The sequence below is a fragment of the Rhincodon typus genome, chromosome 5, assembly GCF_021869965.1.
Source record: "Rhincodon typus isolate 14 chromosome 5, sRhiTyp1.1, whole genome shotgun sequence".
Classification (NCBI taxonomy): domain Eukaryota; kingdom Metazoa; phylum Chordata; class Chondrichthyes; order Orectolobiformes; family Rhincodontidae; genus Rhincodon; species Rhincodon typus.
The window spans coordinates 89,866,957-89,891,398 of NC_063336.1; the positions used below are offsets into that span (position 1 = coordinate 89,866,957).

At 39.8% G+C, this 24,442-nt stretch overlaps 1 protein-coding gene across 3 annotated transcripts in view; it reads left to right on the forward strand.

The window, feature by feature from the left end:
- Positions 1 to 24,442, forward strand: part of eloal (elongin A, like) — a 78,249-nt gene that overhangs the window by 48,207 nt on the left and 5,600 nt on the right. Inside the window, exons 5-9 of one of the 3 annotated variants that reach the window (XM_048596510.1) lie at positions 2,593 to 2,698; positions 4,538 to 4,693; positions 9,191 to 9,288; positions 16,289 to 16,472; positions 22,514 to 22,637. In XM_048596510.1, coding sequence (XP_048452467.1) covers positions 2,593 to 2,698; positions 4,538 to 4,693; positions 9,191 to 9,288; positions 16,289 to 16,472; positions 22,514 to 22,637 — 668 coding nt within the window. The remainder of the gene's footprint in view (positions 1 to 2,592; positions 2,699 to 4,537; positions 4,694 to 9,190; positions 9,289 to 16,288; positions 16,473 to 22,513; positions 22,638 to 24,442) is intronic. The other 2 variants (XM_020528088.2, XM_048596511.1) reach the window with 2 other exon arrangements.

Here is a 24,442-nt window from a genome sequence, read left to right on the forward strand (position 1 = left end):
ACCCGAAACGTCAACCTTCCTGCTCCTCTGATGCTGCCTGGCCTGCTGTGTTCCTCCAGCTCCAAACTGTGTTATCTCTCTGACTCCAGCATCGGCAGATCTTACTATCTGAGTTAAGCTTTTAAAACCTGATTTATATGACTTTATTTTGTACTTTATTTGCTGTAAAGTGCTTTGGAATGTCATGATAGCAAGCTTTTCATTTTGTCTACCTGTACTTGCATTTTCCCTGATGTTTGAATCCTGAAGTCTTATTAATCAACATCACTCTGCAATAGTGTCCTAGGTCCAACTATTTTCAGCAACTTCACCAATGACCTGTCCTCCGTCATAAGGTCAGAGTGGAAATGTTGAATACCACTTACAAACTTAGCATTGAAGTATCCCATGCATTGAGATTTGGACAATGCTCAAGCTTGAACTGATACATGGCAAGTAACACATTGCATGCTACCTACTTGTGTGGCAGAAATGACCATCACCAAGACAAGACACTCTAACCTTGACATTTAATGGGGTACTACCTTTGCTATATTCTCCATTATCAAAATCCTAGGAGTCACCTTTAATCAGAAAAAAGGGAGAACATGCCCCATTGGTTTTTGAAATAGCTTGCAGAGTGAGTAGGAAAGTGAGGGAGGAACAGTACGTATAAGAATTGATAAGTCTATTTATTGCAGACCAAAATTCAAAAATCAAATGCAAAGTTGAGCAATATTGGCAGATCAAATTCAAATCTGCTGTACTAATATTCTCAGTGATGATGATATGCCATGCAGGGAAGGGACAGAAAACCTGCCCTGAATGTGGACAGCAATTTTATAAACTTGATCTTCAACTTGAAGTCGGGCGTTGATGTACTTCCATAACTTTATAGTGATGTATACATTACCAAGTGAAATAGAGATGCTTAATGCAGACTATTAGATCAAGTTGAACAAAAAAAAAGTGTAGGGAATGGAAACCTAGTTGAGGACTGGAAAATGAAATTTAGGCTTCAAGTAGGGAAGAATTTTGTTACAGAAAGAGTGACTAAATCCTGGAATGATCTCGAAGTACAGATAGAAACTGTTGCAAAAGCGGGACTTCTTTTTATAAGAAGGGCAAACCGTGTGCATCAAATCATTCTCCTCAGGCACAGGTGAGGTACCAGAAGACTGGAGGTTCGCTGACGTGGTACCCCAGAACTTTGTGGGAAGCTCGGGAAGTGATTACTGGGCCCCTTGCTGAGATAGTTGTATCATCAAGAGCCATGGGTGAGGTGCCAGAAGACTGGAAGTTGGCTAATGTGGTACCACTATTTTAAAAAGGTGGCAAGGAAAAGCCAGGGAACTATTGAAGGGTGAGCCTGACATCGGTGGTGGACAGGTTGTTGCAGGGAATCCCGAGGGACAGGATTTACACGTATTTGGAAAGGCATGGACTGATTAGGGATAGTCAACGTGGCTTTGTGCATGGGAAATTGTGTTGAAAATTATGACATGGTATTATAAGTGAACGTAACTGCAGGAGTAGAGGAATGTCTAGGAGACAAATAGTAGGGATGAATGTTTAGAATTACTACATGTGGGACATAGAATCCAAGGGATCTGTGACAAGATTCTTTTTGTTTGATAATTTAAGTTAATCATAGAATCCCTACAGTGCAGAAAGAGGCTATTTGGTCAATCAGGTCTGCATCAACACTTCAAACAGTATCACATCCAGACCCACCCCCATCCTGCATTTAGCATGGCTAATCCACCGAACCTGCACATCTTTGCACTATGAGAGGAACCGGAGCACCTGGCAGATATCCACACAACCACAGAGAATGTGCAGACTCTACACAGACTGGAATCTCAAGGCTGCAACTGAACCTGAGTCCTTGTCCCACAACTGATCTGAACAATGATATTGAAAACTCAAAGATGAAGTCAAAATTCACTGTTATAATAAGCAGTGATAAGGAATGTGGAAGGATTGCACATCCAGAATGGGAATATAATTCAATGTGAAGAACCGTGAGATATCCTTGTTTGAGGAGGAAAATTGCATTGAGAGGAAGCACTGTATGTTTTCCATACAGGAATTAATTACAAGGTGGAATTCTTTATCATCGGGGCAATTGAATCGTAGACTGTAGCATATTTTAAAAGCTAAGTATTTGCAAACTGAAAAAACAAGAAAGGGCAGGAAAGTGGAATTAATATTTGCAACAGTGGTTGAAGAACCAGCAGCAAACAAAGGGGTTCATTCACCACCCAATATGTTATAATTTCTTGAATTTCATTTGGACTTCAGAATCATGTAATTTAAATGGTAGAAACACAACATCCATTAACATTTCATCAGATCACAAACTATCGTTGTCTTGATTTTTATTTCCCCTCACTTTGCCACCACAGTATTATGAAATTGACTATGCAATTGTCTCTTTCTCTGCACCAATTGGCTCCATGCTGGATTTTACATAATGGTAGGCTTGGAGAAGCAGTAGAAAATGTTCTGTGCGCAGTTTGTCTTTCAGTCTTTTTTGAGAAATTTTGTTGTGCTATTGAAAGAAAAGTCCAGTTCAGTTTTAATTTACCTGGTTTGTTTTGTGTTCTACAGGGGAAGATTGATATAAATACTCTATTAGACATCCCGTTGCCTAAATTCCTACCAGATGTTACTGATATGCCTTCTGATAGCCCGCCTACATCTCCTATCAAGAAATGTAAGTGAATTATGAACATTTTAATAGGTACTTTTCCTTTTTCTGTAGCTTTGGTTTTTCTTTTCTGGTAATCTTTCCAGCATTTCTCTGACTCTATCTTCCAGGTATTTTGCGAAGAGAAGTCAGACAGTTTGGGCCTGTATGCATTAGAATTTTGAAGAATGTGGGATGAGCTCAGAACTGTGAATCAGAATAAAAAAATATAGGGTCTCCCATTTAAGATGGAAATGCAGGGAACCTTTTCCTCTAAGGGTCGTTTAGCCTGTGAAATTCTATTTAGAAGATAGTGGTGGCAGAGTCATTAATATTTTCAAGGATGAGTTGGGTAGATTTTTGGTGGCCAGAGAGTTGGAGGGAACAGGGTGTAGACAAGAAAGTAAAGGCCACAATCTGATCAGATCTTAGCAAATGGCAGAGCAGCCTTAAGGGGCCGAATGGCTTATCCCAGCTCCTAATTCATATGGTCACTTGTGTTATTTAGCTTTAAAGTGTAGACTAATGAATGTCTCCTACCAATACCCATAGGTTGGTATTCTTGAGTGTGACAGGGTCACTCAGTGATACTGAACTAATATATCTTTTAGTTCTTTTGAACAGTGAGGCATCTGACCTCCATTCTAGTGCCTTCCTGTGGTTTGACATCAGAAACTCTCAAATTTCCTCTTGCATATTAAATAATATGCAGATGTATTAGGAGCAAGGGTAGGCCATTTTCCTGCGAGATTGTTCTGCTCCTTAATGAGATCATGGCTGATCCGAAAACTCCAGGATCCTGCCTACCCATGATAACCAACCGGGTGAAAAGTTATCAAGAATCTATCCACATCTGCCTTAAAAAAATTCGAGAAAGGAAGTTTGAAAGGGCCAAGACACTGAGAAAAGCTTCTCTTTCTCTTTTTCTTAAATGGGCGATCTCCTATTTTTAAACAGTGACATCTCTTTCTAGAATCTCCCCACTACAGGACCAAGGTTTTCCATATTCGTACTGACCAAGACCCCACGTTATCTTTTGCTTCAAAGAAGTTACTTCTTACTCTTATCAAGCAGATACAAGTCGAGCCTGTCCGACATTTCCTCAAATATGTGCCCATTGCAGGTATTAGTCTAGTTAACCTTCTCTCTGCTCCTTCCAAGACATCATATCCTTCCTTATATAAGGAGACCAATACTGTACACAGTACTCCAGATGTGGTCTCACAAATGCCATTAGCAACTGAACCATAGCATCCCTACTTCTTGTATTCAGCTCCTCTTGTAATAAAAATTAACACTGTATGAGCTTTCCTAATTACATGCTGACCCTCCCTTGCCAACCTTCTACAATCCTATTGGATACATCTGTCAGACTCAGAAATTTTGAAGATGGTGGCCGTTGCAGTTAGGAATTTATTCAGATCAAGAAATTGAGGCAGACAGATGTGGGTTGTTTGGATGTAACAAGTATCATGTCAACTGTCTGGTCACCTCAGGCTATAAATAAGAACAGAGTAACTACTAACTTTATGGTGCTCTGTGCAATATCAAAATGAAAAGTAAGGAACTTCTCAAAAGCTGCAGTGTTTCAATTATGTAGGTCAGCTGCAAATAGGTCACTAGGCAGTGCTAATGAGGTACTGTGTCGCTGGAAGCTGATTGATCAGGGTATGGTTGAGGCAGGTTTAACAGAGGCATTGAAGAGAGGATTCGATTATTATCTGAGAAAGAAAAATGGGCAAGGTTGCAGGAGAAGGCCCTAGGTGCATTTGGAGAGCCAGTACAGACACATTGGCCCCCTGTGTTGTAACCATTCAGTGATTCTGTGACCTGAAACTGAAATAGACTTTTTCCTTTTTGCACCAGCAGCAATGTCCAATATTTCTGAGAGTACTGTGGAGTTTACTGGTCGAAGATTGAACTGTAAAATGCAAGTGTACTCTGGCTCCAAAACAACAAATATTATGAAGATGATGTCTCTGTATGAACAGTGCATTCGAGTCCTGCAGAACAACATTGATTGTAAGGAATTGGGAAAGTATAACTTCCCTTTGATTTTTTTTTTGTTTTAAGATGTATGCTAAGGGAGAAATAGAAAAAGCGCATGATATTTATTTGACATAATCATATCGGCCTCTTTTTAACAAAGAGTTGCAGAGTCATATAGCACGGAAACAGACCCTGTCCGACTCGTCTGCACCGAACAGATATCCTAAACTGATGTAGTCCCATTTGCCAGCATTTGGCCATATCCCTCTAAACCCTTCTTATTCCTATACCCATCCAAATGCCTTTTAAATGTTATAATTGTACCAGACTCCACCACTTCCTCTGGCTGCTTGTTCCATGCTCGCACCACCCTCTGTGTGAAAAAGTTGCCCCTCTGGTCCCTTTTAAATCTTTCCCCTCTCATCTTAAATCTATGCTCTCTAGTTTTGGACACCCCACACCCTATCCATGCACCATCCCGTTATTTTGTAGACCTCTATAAGGTCAACCCTCAGCCTCTGACTCTCTAGAGAAAATAGCCCCAGCCTATTCAGCCTCTCTCTGTAGCTCAAACCCACCAAACCTGATAACATCCTTGTAAATCTTTTCTGAACCCTTTCAAGTTTCACAATGTCTTTCCTAAACAAGAACTGAATGCAGTATTCCAAAAGTGGCTTAACCAATGTCCTGTACAGCCGTAACATGACCTCCCAACTCCTATACTCAATGCACAGATAATAAAGGCAAGCATACCAAATACCTTCCTCACTACCCTGTCTATCTGTGACTCTACTTTCAAGGAACTGCGAACTTGCGCTCCAAGGTCTCTTTGTTCAGCAACACTCCCCATGACCTTGCCATTAAGTGTATAAGTCCTGCCCTGATTTACCTTTCCACAATGCTGCAGCTCACATTTATTTAAATTAAACTCCATCTGCCACTCCTTGGCCCATTGGTCCATCTGATCAAGATCCCATTGTACTCTGAGGTAACATTCTTCGCTGTGCATGACACCACCAATTTTGGTGTCCTCTGCAAACTTACTAACCGTATCTCCTATGTTCACATCCAAATCATTTATATAAATAATAAAAAGCAGTAGACCCAGCACTGATCCTTGTGGCACACCACTGGCCACCGTCCTCCAGTCCATAAAAACAATCCCCTACCACCACCCTCTGTCCTATCTTCAAACTAATTTAGTATCCAATTGGCTAGTTCTCCCTTATTCTGCGTGATTTAACTTTGCTAACCAGTCAGCCGTGCGGAACCTTGTTCAATGCCTTGCTGATGTCCATATAGACAACATCTACTGCTCTGCCTTAATCAATCTTCTTTGCCACCTCTTCAAAAAACTCAATCAAGTTAGTGCGACACGATTTCCCCCATACACAGCCGTGTTGACTATTGCTGATCAGTTCTTGCCTTTCCAAATGCATGTAAATCCTGTGTCTCAGAATCCCCTCAAACAACTTAGCGATCACAGACATCAGGCTCACTGGCCTATAATTCCCTGGCTTTTCCTTACCACCTTTCTTAAATAATGGTACCATATTAGCCACCATCCAGTTTCTGGCACCTCTCCTGTGGCTATCAATGATACAGATATCTCAGAATAGGGCCAGCAATCTCTTCCCTCTCTTCCCACAAAGTTCTGGGATACACCTGATCAGGTCCCAGGGATTTATCCACCTTTTGTGTTTTAAAACATCCAAGCACCACCTCTCCTGTAATATGGACACTTATCAAGATGTCACTATTTATTTATCCAAGTTGTCTAGCTTCCATATCCTTCTCCATAGTAAATACTAACGTGAAATACTCGTTTAGTATCTCGCCCATTTCCTGTGGTTCTACACTTAGACGGCCTTATTGGTCTTTTAAGGGGCCCTGTGCTCTCCCTAGTTATTCTTTTTCCTGTAATGTATTCATAGACTCTCTCTGGATTCTCCTTTAACCCTATTTGCCAAAGATATCTCATGTCCACTTTTTGCCCTCCTCATTTCCCTCTTAATTGTACTTCTACTTCCATTGTCCTCTGCAGATTCACTCAATCCCAGCTGTCTATACCTGACATATGCCTCCTTCTTTTTCTTGACCAGAGCCTCGATTTCTCTAGTGATCTAGCATTCCCAACACCTACCAGCTTTGCCCTTCAGATGAGCAGGAGCATACTGTCTCTCTGAACTCTTGTTATCTCATTTTTAAGTGTCCTACTTTCCACCCCTCCTTTTACCTGCAAATAGCCTCTCCCAATCAACTTTTGAAAGTTCCTGCCTAAAACTGTCAAAATTGGCCTTACTCCAATTTAAACTTTAACTTTTGGATCAGGTCTATCCTTTTCCATAACTATTTTAAAACTAAAAGAATTATGATCACTGGCCCCAAAGTGCTTCCCACTGACACCTCAGTCACCTGCCCTGCCTTATCTCCCAAGAGAAGGTCAAGTTTTGCTCCTTCTCGAGTAAGTACATCCACATACTGAATCAGAAAATTTTCTTGTACACGCTTAACAAATTCCTCTCCATCCAAATTCTTAACGCTATGGCTGTCACAGTCTATGTTTGGAAAGTTAAAATCTCGTACCATTACAACCCTATTATTAGTCATAGAGCTGTACAGCATGGAAGCAGACCCTTCAGTGCAAGTCATCCATGCTGACCAGCTATCCTAAATTAATGTAATCCCATTTGCTAGCATTTGGCCCATATCCCTCTTAAACCCTTCCTATTGATGTACCCATCCAGATGCCTCTTAAATGTTGTAATTTTACCAGCCTCCACCACTTCCTCTGGCAGCTCATTCCATAGTTGCACCACCCTCTGCGTGAAGGAACATTGAAATTCTCCCCAATCTCCTATATCCAACGGGAAGAGCACATCACGCTACTAAAAGTCATCTCAGCATCTTAAATAATCTACAGACTTAGAATACATTCAAAAACCAAGCCCAACGCACTTTCTCAAAAACAGTCTTACTGCTCAAAAACATTGCTCTAGGATAACGTAATACCTACCTTTTATATTAAAAATTTAATTGAGGGACAGAGTAAACCATTTAAAAAACCCTTGCCCTACTCACTATTAGAGACTTTAAAAAAAATTAAGATTTATAAGTATTAAATTTAAACACTTAGCTGATCAGGCTGTGAAACCATGGATCATTCCCAGCTGCTGTGTGTAGTTCTGATAATGAGGTCTCCCAAGGTCAGCTGTGCAACTGCACTGTACTGTTTTTCTTTGACCAATCTCCAGAGATGTTTGTAACTTCAGTCAGTCAGCTGTGAAAGTTTGCTGCTTCATTCTTTTGATGCGTCCTTGTTGATCTCTGAAGCCATTCTCATGAACTCCACACAAGGTCATTGTCCCAAAACTTTGTTTCCAGCTCTCCCTCTTTCCTCCCGTTTTAAGGTATCATTGATTTTGATTTTGATTTTTTTAAAGCCTTTTTCTTCTCTCTGTGCACATAATACAATCTGGAAAACAGATAATTGCCACCATTTTTTTGTTTTTCTCCTGGACAACTCTGTTCTCGACAAACAAAACATAACTGAGGACCCATTTTATTACAATCCAATTGCGTTGATTCCAAATATGCAAATAGCATACCTTTTATTATGCACCAGTCAAATGTGTTTTTTTTAAATTTTTACTCTTTCACAGGATCTGAGCATCACTGGCTAGACCGCCATTTGTTGCCCTTGAGATGAACATATCTAATATTGATTTCTAAAATGGGGGGAGGTAATGGTGGTGTCGCTGGTGTCACTAATCCAGAATACCAGGCTAAAGTTCTGAGGGCATTGGTTCAGAACCCACCAGGGCCTAAAGTGAAATTTAAATTCAGTTTAGAAAAGATCTGAAATAAAAGGAAATTGTCATGTGACTGCTATCAATTGTTGTACAAGCCCACCTGGTTCACAGATGTCCTTGAGGGAAGGAAATCTGCTGTCCTTACCCAGCTTGGCCTACATGTGACTGCAGACCCACAGCAATGTAGTTGACTCTTGCCCTCCATCTGGGTAACTAGGGGTGAGCAGTAAATGCAGGCCTAGCCAGTGGCAGCACAGTGGCTCAATAATTAGCATGCTGCCCCTCGGTGCCAGGGACCCAGGTTCAATTCCAGCCCATCACTGTCTGCGTGGGTTTCCTCTGGGTGTTCTGGTTTCCTCCCACAGTCCAAAGATGTGCAGGTTAGGTGGGTTGGCCATGCTAAATTGCCCATAGTTTCCAGGGATGTGTAGGCATGCAGGATTACAGGGATTGGGTAGAGGGGTGGGTCTGGGTGGGAGGCTCTTCAGAAGGTCAGTATGGACTCAGTGGGCAAAATGGCCTGCTTCCACACTGTAAGGATTGTATGAATCTATGTTCAAAAGCAATAAACCTTAGTAATACTGAAATGGCTGAACTCTGTCCAGATATTTTTTTGTAACTGGAGCAGTTATGGGTGATCTTAACAGTCAACTACCTACATAACGACCAAAAGATAATGATCTCCATTTTTATTTTCTCCTCTTCCTTTACCACCCAGCTATTCATGAAGTAGGAGGAGTCCCATTTGAAATTATTGAGCCAGTGCTGGGACGATGTACTCCAGAACAACTCTTTCGAATTGAGGAATGCAACCCGGTGAGAGAACGTGTGACATAGGAACTTGTTAATAATGCCAAATAAATAGCAATTACCAAGGATTATGTAAGAATTTCTTCTTAAAGCAACACACCCTGGCATTCCGTAAGAACAGGAGAAACAATAGTTTTGCCAATTGCTAGGCTGTGTCTTAATTTCATGTTGATTTAGACAAACCTGTCATTTATTCTGCCATTAACATTTACTCTGAACTAATGCTTTCCTTACCAAAGGGATTCCACTTCCTTTTGCCTTTTGTTCAATTCGGCATTTAAACCCTCCAACCCTCTTATCTATCCCTATATTTTCTTACAAACTGACCTTTGCTGCTACGCAACAAATCATATCAGGCTCAAAATGTTAACTTTTTCTCTCTCCACAGATGCTGCCAGGCCGGCTGAGTTTCTTGAACACTTTGTTTTTGTTCATATTTTCAGCATCTGTAGGGTACTTGCCTTTATTCAAGCAAAATTTGATCAGAGTTAGGTATAATCTTAATGTTATTTCATCTCTGGAGTTTTAAATTTAGACAATACCTTGTCCAAATTTTTTAGTCTATTCTTTTCTTTCAAACTTAGTTATAGTGGAGTTTTAATCAAAAACGTAGTTCCTGACTTACACATTTTCATTCATGCCTTCGTTTTCATTAAAATCCCATTTATCTTTACTTATATGAAGCTCAGCAAAATGGTAACATGAGAACGTAAGAAAATAAGAAATCGGAGCAGGAATAGGCCATCTGGCCCATTGAGCCTGCTCTGCCATTCATAAGACCATGGCTGATCTTTTTGTGGACTCAGCTCCACTTACCGCACCACCCCCCGACCCAACCCCGCTCATCTTAACCCTTAATTCCTTTACTGCTCAAAAATCTACGTGTCTTTGCCTTAAAAACATTCAATGAAGTAGCCTCAATGCTTCACTAAGCAGAGAATTCCACAGATTCACTACCATTTGGGTGATGAAATTCCTCCTCAACTCAATCCTAAATCTGATCCCCCTTACTTTGAGGCTATGCCCCCTGGTTCTAGTTTCACCTGCCAGTGGAAGCAACCTCTCTGCTTCTATTCTTTCTATTCCCTTTATAATTTTATATGTTTCTATTAGATGCCCCCCACCTCATTCTTCTAAATTCCAATGAGTCTATGCAAGCTCTCCTCATAAGCCAACCCTCTCGACTCCAGAATCAACATAGTAAACGTCCAGTGCCAGTACGTGCTTTCTCAAGTAAGGAAACCAAAACTGTACACAGCTGTCCAGATGTGGCCTCACCAGCACCCTGTACAGCTGCAGCATGATCTCTCTCTTTTTAAACTCCATCCCTCTAGCAACAAAGGACAATATTCCATTTGCCTTCTCAATTACCTGCTATACCTGAAAACCAACTTTTTTGTGATTCATGCACAAGGACACCTAGTTTTTCTGCACAGCAGCATCCTGCAATTTTCAACTATTTTAATAATAGCCTATTTTGCTCTTACTCCTAACAAAATGGATGACCTCACATTTACCGATATTCTACTCCATCTGCCAGGCCCTTGCCCACTCTCTTAACCTACATATATCCCTCTGCAGACTTTGTGTCCTCTGCGCATTTGCTCTATCGCTCACCTTAGTGTCATCTGCCAACTTTGACACACCACACTTGGTCCCCAATTCCAAATCATATTTGTAAATTGTAAAAAATTGCAGTCCCAACACTGATCCCTGGGGCAGATCATTGCCGCTGATCTCCAATCAAAAACTCGCCCATTTATCCCCACTTTTTTGCTTTCTGTTAATTAACCAATCCTCTATCCATGCTAAACATTACCCGTAACATGTGCATCTTGATCTTATGCAGCAGCCTTTTCTGTGGCACCTTGTCACATGCCTTCTGGAGATCCAGATACACCATATCCACTGGCTCTCCATTGTCCACTGTGCTCATAATGTCTTCAGAGTTCCAGTCAATTGGTTAAACATGACCTGCTTTCATGACCCTATGCTGCATCTGCCCTATGGGACAGTTTCTATCTATATATCTCGCTATTTCTTCTTCAATAGATTCAAGCATTTTCCATACTATAGAAGTTAAACTAATGGGCCTATAGTTCCCCAACTTTTGTCTACTTCGTATTTTTAAAAAGTGGTGTCACATTTTTATTTTCCAGTCCGCCAAAACCACCCCAGAGTCCTGCAAATTTTGGTAAATTACCACAAGCACATTTGACAATTCCCTCGCCATCTCTTTTAGTAGCCTAGGATGCATTCCATCAAGGCCAGGAGACTTGTCTACTTTTAGCCCCATTAGCTTGCCTAACACTTCCTCTTTAGTGATGATGATTGTTTCTAGGTCCTCATCTGCTATGGCCGCCTTGTCGTTAATTATTGGCATGTTGTTGGTGTCTTCCACTGTGAAGACCAACACAGAATACCTGTTCAATGCCTTGGCCAGGCATTTTGTATTGTTTGTATTTAAATTTATGAGCAAGATCTCAGTTATTGGTATAAATTTCCCAACATCTGCCCTTAGCTTTGTGTATTGCCAACTAATTATTTTAAACAAATCTGGTTTCACACAGTTCTTGTATAATTTTACCTGTAGTGTTGAAGATTTCTTGCCTTATTTCAGACTTAATTGGTAACCACTTGCCCTTTATTCTTTGCTTTTGTCGATTTAAACAAGTCCCACTAATCATCATCCTATATGTATGTGGAAATTGGTCATCTGTCTCACCTGGAATTACATCAACATAGCATTTTGCTAGGTAAAAGCATACATTTTCAAGTAAATTCAAAATTCTTTCTTTTCTAAGAATGACTCTGACTTTGGTCCAATTTTTAAATCTCGCTTGCCTCAACTAGGCACTCAAGTCAGTTGTTTATTTAAGGTAGAGTATTGTTTTAATAACTGTAAAAAAAAAAATGCTATTGCGTGTGTGCATGTGTTTATTTGGTGTGGGGGTTAACGGGGAGGATTGCAGTTAACTCAGCTGGATGGATTGTGTGTAGTTCATAATTATGCAGTAGCTTGGATTTGATTCCTATTCTGGCTGAAGTAAACTTGGAGATCTGCGTCATTGCCCTGTCCCCGACACTGGAAAGCAGTCGCAAAACTGCCAAGAGAAATGGCTCAGGATGAAGTATCATGGGCAGAACATCAAAGACCTGCTTCAGGGCACGTCACTCGTGGAATGGAATAATTTCCCATGCAGACGGATCCTGACTTATGACCGTCTAACTCATGAGCACTTGTAATTATGGGTGTATTAATATTAATTTTAATTTGATATTCCAACATTTGCACGTGTTTATGAGAAGCTACTTTATAATGTACCGTTTGGAGTTCCAACTTGCATACAATTTGACTCAAGAACAGAACACATTCGTAACATGGGTGCTACCTTGTAAGTATTAGTGCTCATACCAATGGGATGCTGGCCTCTGTGCCAACATTTATGTTTCACAAGCCATGAGGCAATTTACCTCAAATGATTTGTCCTGTTTTCATTGCGTATTATGTAAAATATCACATCGATATCCTTAATCAATAACTATAGATGACCTGAATCCCAATTTGTACTAAAGTTGTTTCTCCTATAAACTTAGGAATAAGGAACAAAGTTCTCCAATGTACAGATGCGGATTCTTACAAGAGGGTACCAGCTGTACAGTGTTTTATAATTGAAGCTACTGTAACTAACCAAATTTACTTTTGCAGCATTGTTTTAAAAGAAAGCACAAATTAGATTTAAACTTGGGACTTAATTGTTAGGATGAGTTTATGTTGGATTTGTTTTTTATTCTTTAACAGCAAATTGGTTATGCCAGCATTTATTGTCCACCTTTAATTGCTCTTGGAAGTGGTGGTGAGCTGCTGGTTTGAATCACTTTGGTGTAGGTATACCCACAATTTTGGTAGGGAGGGAGTTCCAAGATTTTGACCCAGAAACACTTAAGGAATGGATACATTTCCAAGCCAGGATGGTAAGTGGCTTAAAGTGAAACTTGGAGCTATAACCATTGACTTCTAGATGGCAGTGGTCATGGGTTAAGGAGATGCTGTTGAAGGACTCTTAATGGATTTCTGCAATCTTGTTGATAGTACAAATTGCTGCTACTGAGCATCAGTTTTGGAGGGAATGAATGTTTCAGGATGTGACTCTAGTAAGTGGACAGCCCTGACTTGGATGGTGCCAAGCTTCTTGAGCGTTGTTGAAGCTACATTCACCGAGGCAAGTGGGGAATATTCCATTCTACTCTTGACCGGGTGTCTCATATATGATGAGCCAGGAGGCAAGTTATTCATTGCAGGATTTCTGACCTCTGACCTGCTCTTAGAGTAGCTGTATTTATATGGTCAGCCCAGTGTGTGGCCAATGGTAACCATGTGTTGATAGTGGGAGATTCTGCTGCAGTAATTCCATTGAAAGTCAAGCAGAGATGGTTAGATGCCCTCTAATGGCAGATGGTCATTCCTGGCACTTGTCCGGCACAAGGTTACTTGTTATGTATCAGTCCTAACCTGGATGTTGACCTTCTCTTGGTGCATGTGGACTCAGCCTAATTCAGTATTCAGGAACCAAATGACCTTTTTCACATTTTCCACATTGCTGGGTAGATGCCAGTTATGTTGGTAACTATACTGGAATGGCTTCTCTGAAGAAGCACAAGACTTCAGTGTTCTCACCACAATATTGTTAGGGTCCACAATCTTTTCAGTATACAGTGCCTTCAACCATTTCTCAAGATCATGTGGAGTGATATGAATACGAGGTTCTGTGGTGCTGGAGATGTCAGTAGGAGGCAGAGATGGATGTGTGCTGAAGCACTAGTAAAGTGCTTCTAACGTTTTTCATTTAGATAATGTCAGAAATTTGAGTATTCTGGTTATTGCAAGTTAATCTCATTTCTTTGTGTTCAGCTCTGCTGTTGCATGGAGTGCTGTAGAAATGCAAAACCTGTTTTTGTTTGGCTGACTCCATCTTGAGTCATTTAGTTTTAAAGATGCTGATGTGTATGATATTATCTGTGGTTCAACAACTGTTGATTTAAAAATTGCTTTTAGAAGATTAACATCAAGATTTCCACAGAGTTTCTTACTAATGAGCTGTGGTTTGCTTTATGTTGTTATCACTTTACACAGAGTTATGAGTCTGCAGCATAGAAACAGATAATTCCAAACCAACTGCTCTGGGCTATTACCTCAACTTTGTGCAAGCTTCTTCATCTGACCCTACTACCCTTGATGACCTCCTTTTAAATCTGCTTCCCATTTTTGTGTGAAAATAACATAAAATGCAATGGGATAGTGGTAGAGCAATGATCAATAGAGCTGAGTTCTTGAACTAAGCCTTGTTACCAGATAGTCAGAAGGATAGGGAAGGAACTCAAATGGTAACCGTTAACCCATCTCCAATTCCCTTAAAGCCACTTTGATACTCACGTCAATTATTCTCTGTGATAGTGTATTCCACGCTCTTACCATTTAATGAATATAGAGAATCCAAAAGAAATAATTTTGCACTTATTAATGACTAAGTTATGCTTATGACATTAAGTTTTGTCTTGCCACACATGAAAACCATGATACATTTTTTCTGTTTCTACCATGTCAAGCCCTGTCATAATTTCAAAGGTCTCTATAAGACCAACCCATTGGCATTTTCTGCAAAACTGAATGTTTGTTCTGCAAGTATTTTGTTGTTTTGCGTATTGAGAAAAAATGTGACAGTATAAATCATTCCTGCCAAACTGCTGTCCACAAGTTTTAATATTTTACATTCTGTTCCCAAAACCAATTTGACTCCAAGATGAGCCTTTGACCACACATTCATTCTATCAAAGCATTTTATGTGGCCCAAGCATCAAAACCCTGTGAAACACCATTTATTCACCCTTTTTGTCATTTTGTATAGCTACCCATAGCCCTTTTTATTACTACCCTTGATGACCTCCTTTTAAATCTGCTTCCCATTTTTGTGTGAAAATAACATAAAATGCAATGGGGTAGTGGTAGAGCAATGATCAATAGAGCTGAGTTCTTGAACTAAGCCTTGTTACCAGATAGTCAGAAGGATAGGGAAGGAACTCAAATGGTAACCGTTAATTTTGGTCAAATAAATATTTTTGAGACATTTGGTTAATCATCAAGAGAAGTTTTTAATGTTTCATTTTATCTCAAGAAAATCAAGTTTCTGATTAGCTAGATACAAAGGCCGATACTTGCTTCAGTGAACAAACTTCAATGAAATCATTTTTAACCAGTACTTCAGTTCATTACAAAATGTTTACTTGAGCAATGATACTTGTGTATCAAAGATAACCAACTATATTTTTAATTAGTGTATTGCTGTACTTAAGTGGGGAGTCGGTTAGCTCCGTTGGTTAGACGACTGGTTTGTGGTGTAGAATGATGCCAATAGCATTGGTTTAATTCCCAAACCAGCCTGAAGGACCTGCCTTCTCCACCTCTCCATCTCTCCACCTCACCTGGGGCTTGGTGACCCTCCGTTTTAATTTCACTGCTAGTTGTGTGTGGTACTATGGCGACTTTACCATTACATTTCCTTCAAAAAAGTTATATGATGTATCTAAATGACTAAAGAAATATGCACTTGTGGATAGAGACAGGGCATAGATTACAATAAACAATAATGGTCAGAATTTAAACTAATGGAATAAGAATGGATGAAAGCTAATTGTGATTTGACAACTTTAATGTGTCAAAGGTGTTATTGGATTACAATAATATAACTTGAGCACACTCTGGCCTACAGCTGAAACTTGAGTGAGGAATTGAACAATTCAAGTTACAATCCATACTCTGATAAATCTAACATCATCTTAACGATTTTTTTTTAATAAAATGCATTCTTTCAATTCCACATTCTGTATTTTAGTTTACAAGACATATCATCTATAAGTTAAATGTACATTATGTGCAAAGCTGAACATTCAATAACTTGTACCCTTTTCTTTTGATGAGGTTCTTTGGTATTTTGTTTATTACCTTAAGCAGAGCTTTATTGAACAGAGCAGTCATTTCTGGATGAAGCATTGTAAAAAAGATTTCAAAAATGAGGAGCCCCAGGAGTATGAATCATGGCGTGAGCTATATTTGAGGCTTCATGATGAAAGAGAACAGAAACTAAAAATATTGACGCAAAGCATTAGTTCAGCACATGCTAACAAGCCCAAAGGTCAGTGTGAACTTAACATGCTTTTAAGATGGGACCATGAAACATTTATATTGGTGATTCATTATAATGTTACCAATTATTCAAATTTGATAATTTTGTATATTATTAACCTGGAGTTACAGGTCACTGCAGGAAGTGACCCTGTATAGTTTCTTCGCCAACCTTGAAATTACGTTAAGTTGAAATGAAGTTAAGTTAAATTCAGTATAGTAAAGAAGAAATTTTCAGTATGACTGCTTGAAGAATTGTACACATAGCATTGTAATAATCTTTTTATTGACAGTACAAGGCAAATTTTGAAAGTGACAATTTGAAGAGGTTGAAGGGGACCTTGCAACGGCCATATATTGGCTTTTCCTATTTAAATCTCTCAAGTTAAGTTTCAAAAATTTTGAGGCGCTGCCCACAGTGTTAGCTTTACCCATAAAATAAAGACAGAGAAACAAGCTTCCTTCTGAATCGGAGCATAGGAAATAGAAGCAGGGGTAGGCCATTTGGCCTCTTGAGGCTGATCCACCGTTCAACTACATTGTGGCTGATCTTCTACCTCAATGCCATTTTCCTGCGTTATCTCCATATCCTTGATATTTTTAATAATTTGAAACCTATTGAGTGCAGAGTTGAACATACTCGATGGAGTCTCTACAGCCTTCTGACATAGAAAATTCCATAGGTCTGCAACTTTCTGGGTGAAGAAGTACCTCCTCTTCTCAGTCCTAGGTAGTCTCTTTCTTGCTGTAAGACTGTCCATTGAAGCATATAAACATAGGAAGCTAGAAAATAGAAGCATAAATAGGCCAATTTGCCCTTAAAGCCTGCCCTGCCATTCAGTATGAACTTGGCTGATCATCCAACTCAATACCCTGTACCCACTTTCTCCCCAGATCCTTTGATCCCTTTATCCCAAGAATGAGAGCTACATCTTTTAGGAAAGTTTTCAATGTTTTGGCCTCAACCATTTTGTTGCAGAGAATTCCACTTTCTGGTTGAATAAATTTCTCTTCATTTCTGACCTGAAACACCTACCCTTATCCTTAAACAATGGCCCTTGGTTCTGGACTTCTGGGACATTGAGAACATCCTTCCTGCATCTACTGTGCCTAATCCTGTTAGAATTTTGTACGTTTATATGAACTTCCCCCTCATTCTTCTGAACTCTGGTGAGAATATCCTAATTGATCCGGTCTCTCTTCAGATGTCAGTCTCGCCATTCTCTCCCTTGCTAGAACATCCTTCTTCAGATGAGGAGACCAAAACTGCACATAGTATTCCAAGTGTGGCCTTGCCAAGGCTCTGTATATTTGAAGCAAGAAATTCTTGCTCCAGTACTCAAATCCTCTCACTATGAAGGCCAACACATCATTTGCCCTGTGTGCTTACTTTCAGTGACTGATAGACAAGGACACCCAGGTCTTGTTGCATTTCTTTTCACAATCTATTGCTATTCAGATAATAATTTGCCTGTCTGTTTTTGCCATAAAAATGGATAGCCTGACGTTTATCTGCAAGCTGCTTCATTTGCCCACTGACTTAATTTGTCCAAATTGCATTACTTGTCTACATCCTCCCCTCAGGTCACCCTCCCACCCAGCTTTGTGTCATATGCAACCTTGGCAATATGAAATGTACTTTCCTCATCTAAGTCATTAATTTATATTATAAATAGCTGAGGAACCAAGCACTGATCCCTGTTGTATCACACCAGTTACTGTCTGCCACTTGGAAAAATGGCGGTTTATTCCTACTCTGTTTCCTGTCTCTCTGCCAACCATTTCTCTATCCATTTCAGTACACATCCTCGATTTCTATACACTTCAATTTTGCATTCTACTTTCTTATGTGGGATTTAAAAATCCAAATAAACCACATCCGCTTGCTCCCCTTCCCCACTGTACTAGTTACGTCCTCAAAACATTCTAGATTTGTCAAGCACAACTTCCCCTACATAAATGAATGGAGATGTTGATCTACTGGTATGATCACTGGACTCGTAATCCAGAGAGTTACTGTCCTGGGGACCTGGGTTTGAATCCTACCATAACATATGGTGGAATTTGCATTCAATAAAAATCTGGAGTTGAAAGTCTAATAGTGACCATGAAATCATCCTCGATTGTCAGAAGGTCACATTTGGTTCACTAAGGAACCTGTTCTGGCCTACGTGCAACCCTATATCCACAGCAATGTGGTTGACTCTTAACTGCTGTCTAAACAATTACAGATGGGAAATAAATGATGCCCACATTCTGTGAATAATTTTTAAAAATACCCATGCTAACTCTGCCCAATCCTGTCACTGTTTTTCAAGTGCTCTGATGTTCGATCTTTTATGACTCACTCTAGCATTTTTCCCATCACTGATGTCAAGCTAACTGATCTGTAATTTGTTATATTCTCTCGTACTCCCTTTTCAAATAGTGGGGTGTCATGTGAGCTACCCTCTAATCCATTGGAACTGTTCCAGAGTCTATAGAATTTTGGAAGACGACCATTTATGCAGCTGCTATTGGTAGGGTCACTTTCTTAAGTATTCTGAGATGAAGGCTATCAGAGCCTGAAGAATATTTGTCTTTAATCCTCATAGTTTCCCCAACACCATTTCCCTACTAATACTAATTACTTTCAATTCCTCCAACCCATTAGACTCTAGGTCGCCAGATTTTTGGGATGTTACTTGTGTCTTGTGAAGGCAAATTTAAAGCATGTATTTAATTGGTCTGCCATCTCTTTCGTCCCTGGTTCTGGACCTCTATCGCCAAGGAAAAATTCCTTCCTGTATCTACGCTGTCGGGTCCTGAAAGAATTTTGAATGCTTCAATGAAGTCACCTCTCTTTCTTCTAAACTCGAGTGAATACGGGCCTTGCCACCTCTGTTGTATTGGAGCAGATTCCAGACTTGAAGGCCTGTCCCTTTAAAACAGTTGTATGATGTCCTGCAATGTGACATTTCAGTATAAAGGTACCCACCCCTCCTCCACTCTCAGTGTAATGGAATCAGTATAGCGTCTTCACTCAGTCTGCGAGCACAGAACTCAGATTGTGCACTAGGTACTGCAACATTGTAAACAATTATCATTTAAAAAATGTCTGCATTTCTGCTTTTTCCGACCAAAAACCATGTTATATTCCATCTGTCATGTCTTGCCCATTTATTTAGTCTGTCTAATCCCTGTGATGCCTGTTCACGTCCCTGTCACGCCTTTATCTGCCTCTAGCTTTGTATCAACAACAAACTTGGACATATTGCATTTGGTACCCACATGCAAATCATTGATATTAATTGTGAAGATGAGATCTGACTAGTGCCTTATAAAGTTTTAGCAAGTCTTCCCTATTTTTATGCTCTATCGCCTTTGAAATGGGGAGCCCAAAACTAGAGTATTGACGTCTCGCTTCTGAAGAAGGGTCTCAACCTGAAACATCAACTTCCCTACTCCCCTGATGCTGCCTGACCTGCTGTGTTCCTCCAGCTTCACACTCTGTTAGACTCTGACTCCAGCATCTGCAGTTCTTGCTATCTCCAAAATTAGTGGACATAAGTTTAAGGTGAGAGGGCAAAGATTTAAAAGGGGCCTCAAGGGCAACTTTCTCATGCAGAGGGTGGTGCATATGTAGAATGAGCTGCTAGAGGAAGTGGTGGAAGCTGGTACAATAACGACATTTAAAAAGCATCTGGATGAGTACATGAATAGGAAGGGTTTAGAGGGATATGGGCCAAATGCTGGCAAATGGGACTAGATTTATTTAGGATATATGGTTGGCGTGGGCAAGTTGGACTGAGAGGTCTGTTTCTGTGCTATATGACTATGTGGCCTGAACAGTGATTCTTATGGTACCCCATTACTTACCAACTGGCAACCTGAGAATAACCATTTATTCCAGACAGGGGTCTTCTGTTTATTTACCAATTCTTCATCCAGGCTAGTATATTCCCTGTCATCCCGTGTGCTCTAACTTTATTTACTAACTTCTTGTATGAGACCTTATTGAAAGCCTTTTGAAAATCGAAATACACCACAACCACTGGCTTTCCCCTCATCTATTATGCTAATAACATCCTCAAAAAGCTCTAACAGATTTGTCAAACATGATTACTAGTCCATATTGGCTCTGCCCAAACAGATCATTCTAACTGTACTATTTTTTATAATTGTAAGGAACATAATAGAATCTACTTATGTCAGGCTAACTGGCAGATAGTTCCCTGTTTTTGTCTGTCCTTCCTTTCTTGAACAGTGGGTTACATTTTCTACCTTCTAAACTGTAGGAATCTGTAAATATTTTGGAGGATAACCACCAACACCAAAAACAATCTCTCTACAAACCACCTCTTTCAATACAAAGGCAGTTTTGCAAGTTTTTTTTTAAAACGCACATTTGAATTATTGTTCCAAACCTAAATTTAAAATATCACTCTGCAACAAATCTGCTTTGAGACCTGACCTTTTCTTAAAAACAATTCTATTTTGTAAGCAGGACAACTTGATTTGACAAAATGTCACACAAAATATTAATACCCTCTCAGGGTAACATGAACAGAGGACTGATAAATAGACAGTAAGCGGAGGATGGGGATAACAGCATGTTTTTAAGGTGGTAGATTCTAAAGAGTGGTGTGACACATGGATCAGTGCTGGTGCTTGGCTGCTTACAATCGATATTACTGACTTGAACAAAGAGGCTGAGGAGTGATGCGTAGAGCCAAATTTGCTGAAGCCATAAAGAGAGGTGGGAATGTAAGCTGTGAAAAGGACACAATGGCTGCTAAGAGATTGATTACATGCGTGGCAGATAGAGAAAAATGTGGATAATTGTGAGTTCATTTTGGCAGATAAAGTAGAATTGCAGAACATTCTTTGAAAAGCCATGAATCTTTTACAAATTTTATGAACAAAGTATATTTTTGGAAATAAATGTGGTTCAAGAAATTTTGGTGTACTTGTACAAGGAAATGGAAAGTTTGCACACAGGTTTAGCAGGAAGTTAGAAAAGAAATTAGCATATTTGCCTTTATTGCAAGGGGATTTGAGTACAAGAGGGAAGTCTTGCTATAGTTAAATAGGGCTTGAGTGGGTCCATACAGGGAATATTGTGTGTAGTTTCTGTCTCTATAGCTAAGGAAGAATATGCTTGCATTGGACAGGATACAGCAGAGATTCGCTAAATTAGTTTCTGTGATGAGAGAATGAGTAAATTGACCCAATTATGTGGCATTTAGAAAAATAAGAAGTGATCTTATTGACTCATACAAGAATCTGAAGGGCCTTGGTAGGGTAGATACTGAGATGTTATTTGTTAGATATTGGAAGGTTCTTTTTCCCATGTTTTGAAGAATCTAGAACTAGGGAACTCCTGGGATAAGGAGGTGGCCACGTAGGATCACGATGAGGAGAAGCTTCTTTGCTCTAAGCATTGTGATCCTTTTAATTTCTCAACCCAGCGGGCTGTGAATGCTTCATTCATTCGTCCTGTATATTTAAGTCTGAGATAACATAATTTAATACCTCAATTCTCCAATGATCTCTTGGAGAAAGTGGAAAGTGGAATAGAGGCAGAAGGTCAGCCATGATTGTATTAAATGGCGGAGCAGGTTTGAAGGACCATTGCTGGCCTGCTTTTGCTAGATATCATGTCTTCTAGTTTCCAAACCAGAGACCTTGCCCTTTAACTGTTTTATCGATAGCTTGTGATTGACTGATTGTAGATGTTATGTTTTTGTTTGTGGATGGAGATTATTTTAAGAATCCTTGAGTGCTTTTATTCTTGGGTGTCTATGTCAGTATCTTTATGCTTTGCCTTAAAGCCACAAAGAATGCAATTTGGTTTAAAAATAATTTGTTTCTCAGCATACAGAAATCTCTTATGCCCGCTCCCGGAGTGAGAAGATGACATTAAGTTACAATAGTGTAAAAAAATTGTAATTGTCACATCATTAGCATAGCAGCTGGGAATGATGCAAATTTTATTGGCTCAGCAAACGTCCGTTGCGATGCTAGAATATGCCAAGAGGTTAATGATTTGAACAACGATTCTCTCCTCAGGCCGTCAAGTGAAATTAGCCTATGTAACTACATCTGCAAAACCACCAAGAGACATTCTACGCCAGCAAGGAAAACATCGCACATCATGCTCTGCCCTTCTCAATTCTCCCTTTGGCAAAAACAAGTAAGTATTCTTAATACACAATTTGCACTAACAACTGAAGCATGTTTAAAATGAAAATTGTACATATTGGAACAGCCTGTGGATATATGACTAAGTGTTATATGCCAATGAATAGTGAGGTACAGGTTAACATAGTTTCTATTCATAGTAAGAGGGGATAATGCATTTTTAAGGAGGTTATGCTAAACCTTGATTTAGGTTAGGAAGCAGCCAGAAAACAGTGGTTAATTCTAGGCACCAAACTTTGATGCAAGGCCTTGGAGAGGGTTCAGTGGAGAATAATGAGAATGATGCCAGGGATATATGCTTCAGTTATAAGATGATGGAAACTGGAATCAGAAAAGGTTAAAGGAAGGCATGGACGAATTGGACCGAAGGGTCTGTTTCCGTGCTGTTTCCAATATTGCTCGCTTTACACTATACACTAGTATCAAGCACTGCTGTAAAATGCAGGAGATGAAGCTGAAATACGCTAAAATATTTAGTTTACTTTTTAGAGAAAACAAGTTGCTATTAAATGCACAATTTTGGAAAATACAAGGCTTTGCTCTGAGTATTGTAAGCTTTGGTTTTGAAAACTGGTACTTTGTGAATACCATTTGAGTAATTTTAGCAGCTGGCTAACCTGTTTTGGGAAACCTCACAAAGATTTCATCTCAATTTGTTGTTAAGGACAGCTGGTGATTTACTGTTAATGCTGTGTCATATTTTGTTTTGTTTGCCAATTTCTTCTGGGCAATTGTTCTCATTATAGTAGTATATTTAATAGACAGTTTGGTTTGGAAAAATTATTTCTGGCAAAATTTGCACAAGCAGTTGAAATAAAAGCAGGAGTAAGCCATTTGGCCCCTTTATGTTTGTTCTACAATTTATTAAGATCATGGCTGATGTATTTATGACCTGAACTCCACTTTCCTGTTTACCTCCTTCCCCTTTGATTCCTTTTGATCATCAACAATCCATCTAATTTGGCCTTAACAAAAAAATCAATGATCCTGTTTCCTCTGCACTCAATGGAAAAGAATTCCACAGACTTTTGGTCTTCTGAGAGGTGGAAAAAAATGTCTCATCTCTGGCTTAAATGGAAGGTCCTTAATTTTTTTAAACTCGTCCCTAGTTCTAGTTTTTCCCATGAGGAGGAAAGATCCTTTTAGCCCCCTTCCTGCTGAGAACCTACAAGATTTTGTGTGTTTCGCGAAGGTCGCTTATCGTTCTTCCAATGCCTCCAGGCCTCCAACACTTCAAGAACATAGGTCTTCAGTGCTGTTGCTGGAGCGTTGTTGGGGCCCATGGCCTTTTCAGTGTCCAGTGTCTCCAGCCATTTCTTGGTGTCACATGGAGTGGATCAAAATGGCTGAGTAATGGTATCTGTGATGCTGGGGAGTGCTGGGAAAGGCTGAAATGGATTGTCCACTTGGCATTCCTGGCTGGGGATTGTGCAGATGCTTCAGTTTTGTCTTTTGCGCCAATGTGGTGGACTGTTCCATCATTGAGAATGGGGTTGTATGTGCAATTTCCTCCAAGTAAGTTCTTTAATTGTCCACCACCCATTCACCAAGCCAAAGATGTGCATGTTAGGTGGATTGGCCATGCTAAATTGCCCATAATGTCCAGGGATATGCAGGCTAGCTGGAATAGCCGTGGGAAATGCCGGGTTACAGGGATAAGGTAGAGGGTTGTGTCTGTGTGGGATGCTCTTTGGAGGGTCGGTGTAAACTGGATGGGCTGAATGGCCTGCCTCCACACTGTAGGAATTCTTTGATTCTCTGACCATTCCCCACTAACTAATCCCTCATCTCAGGAAT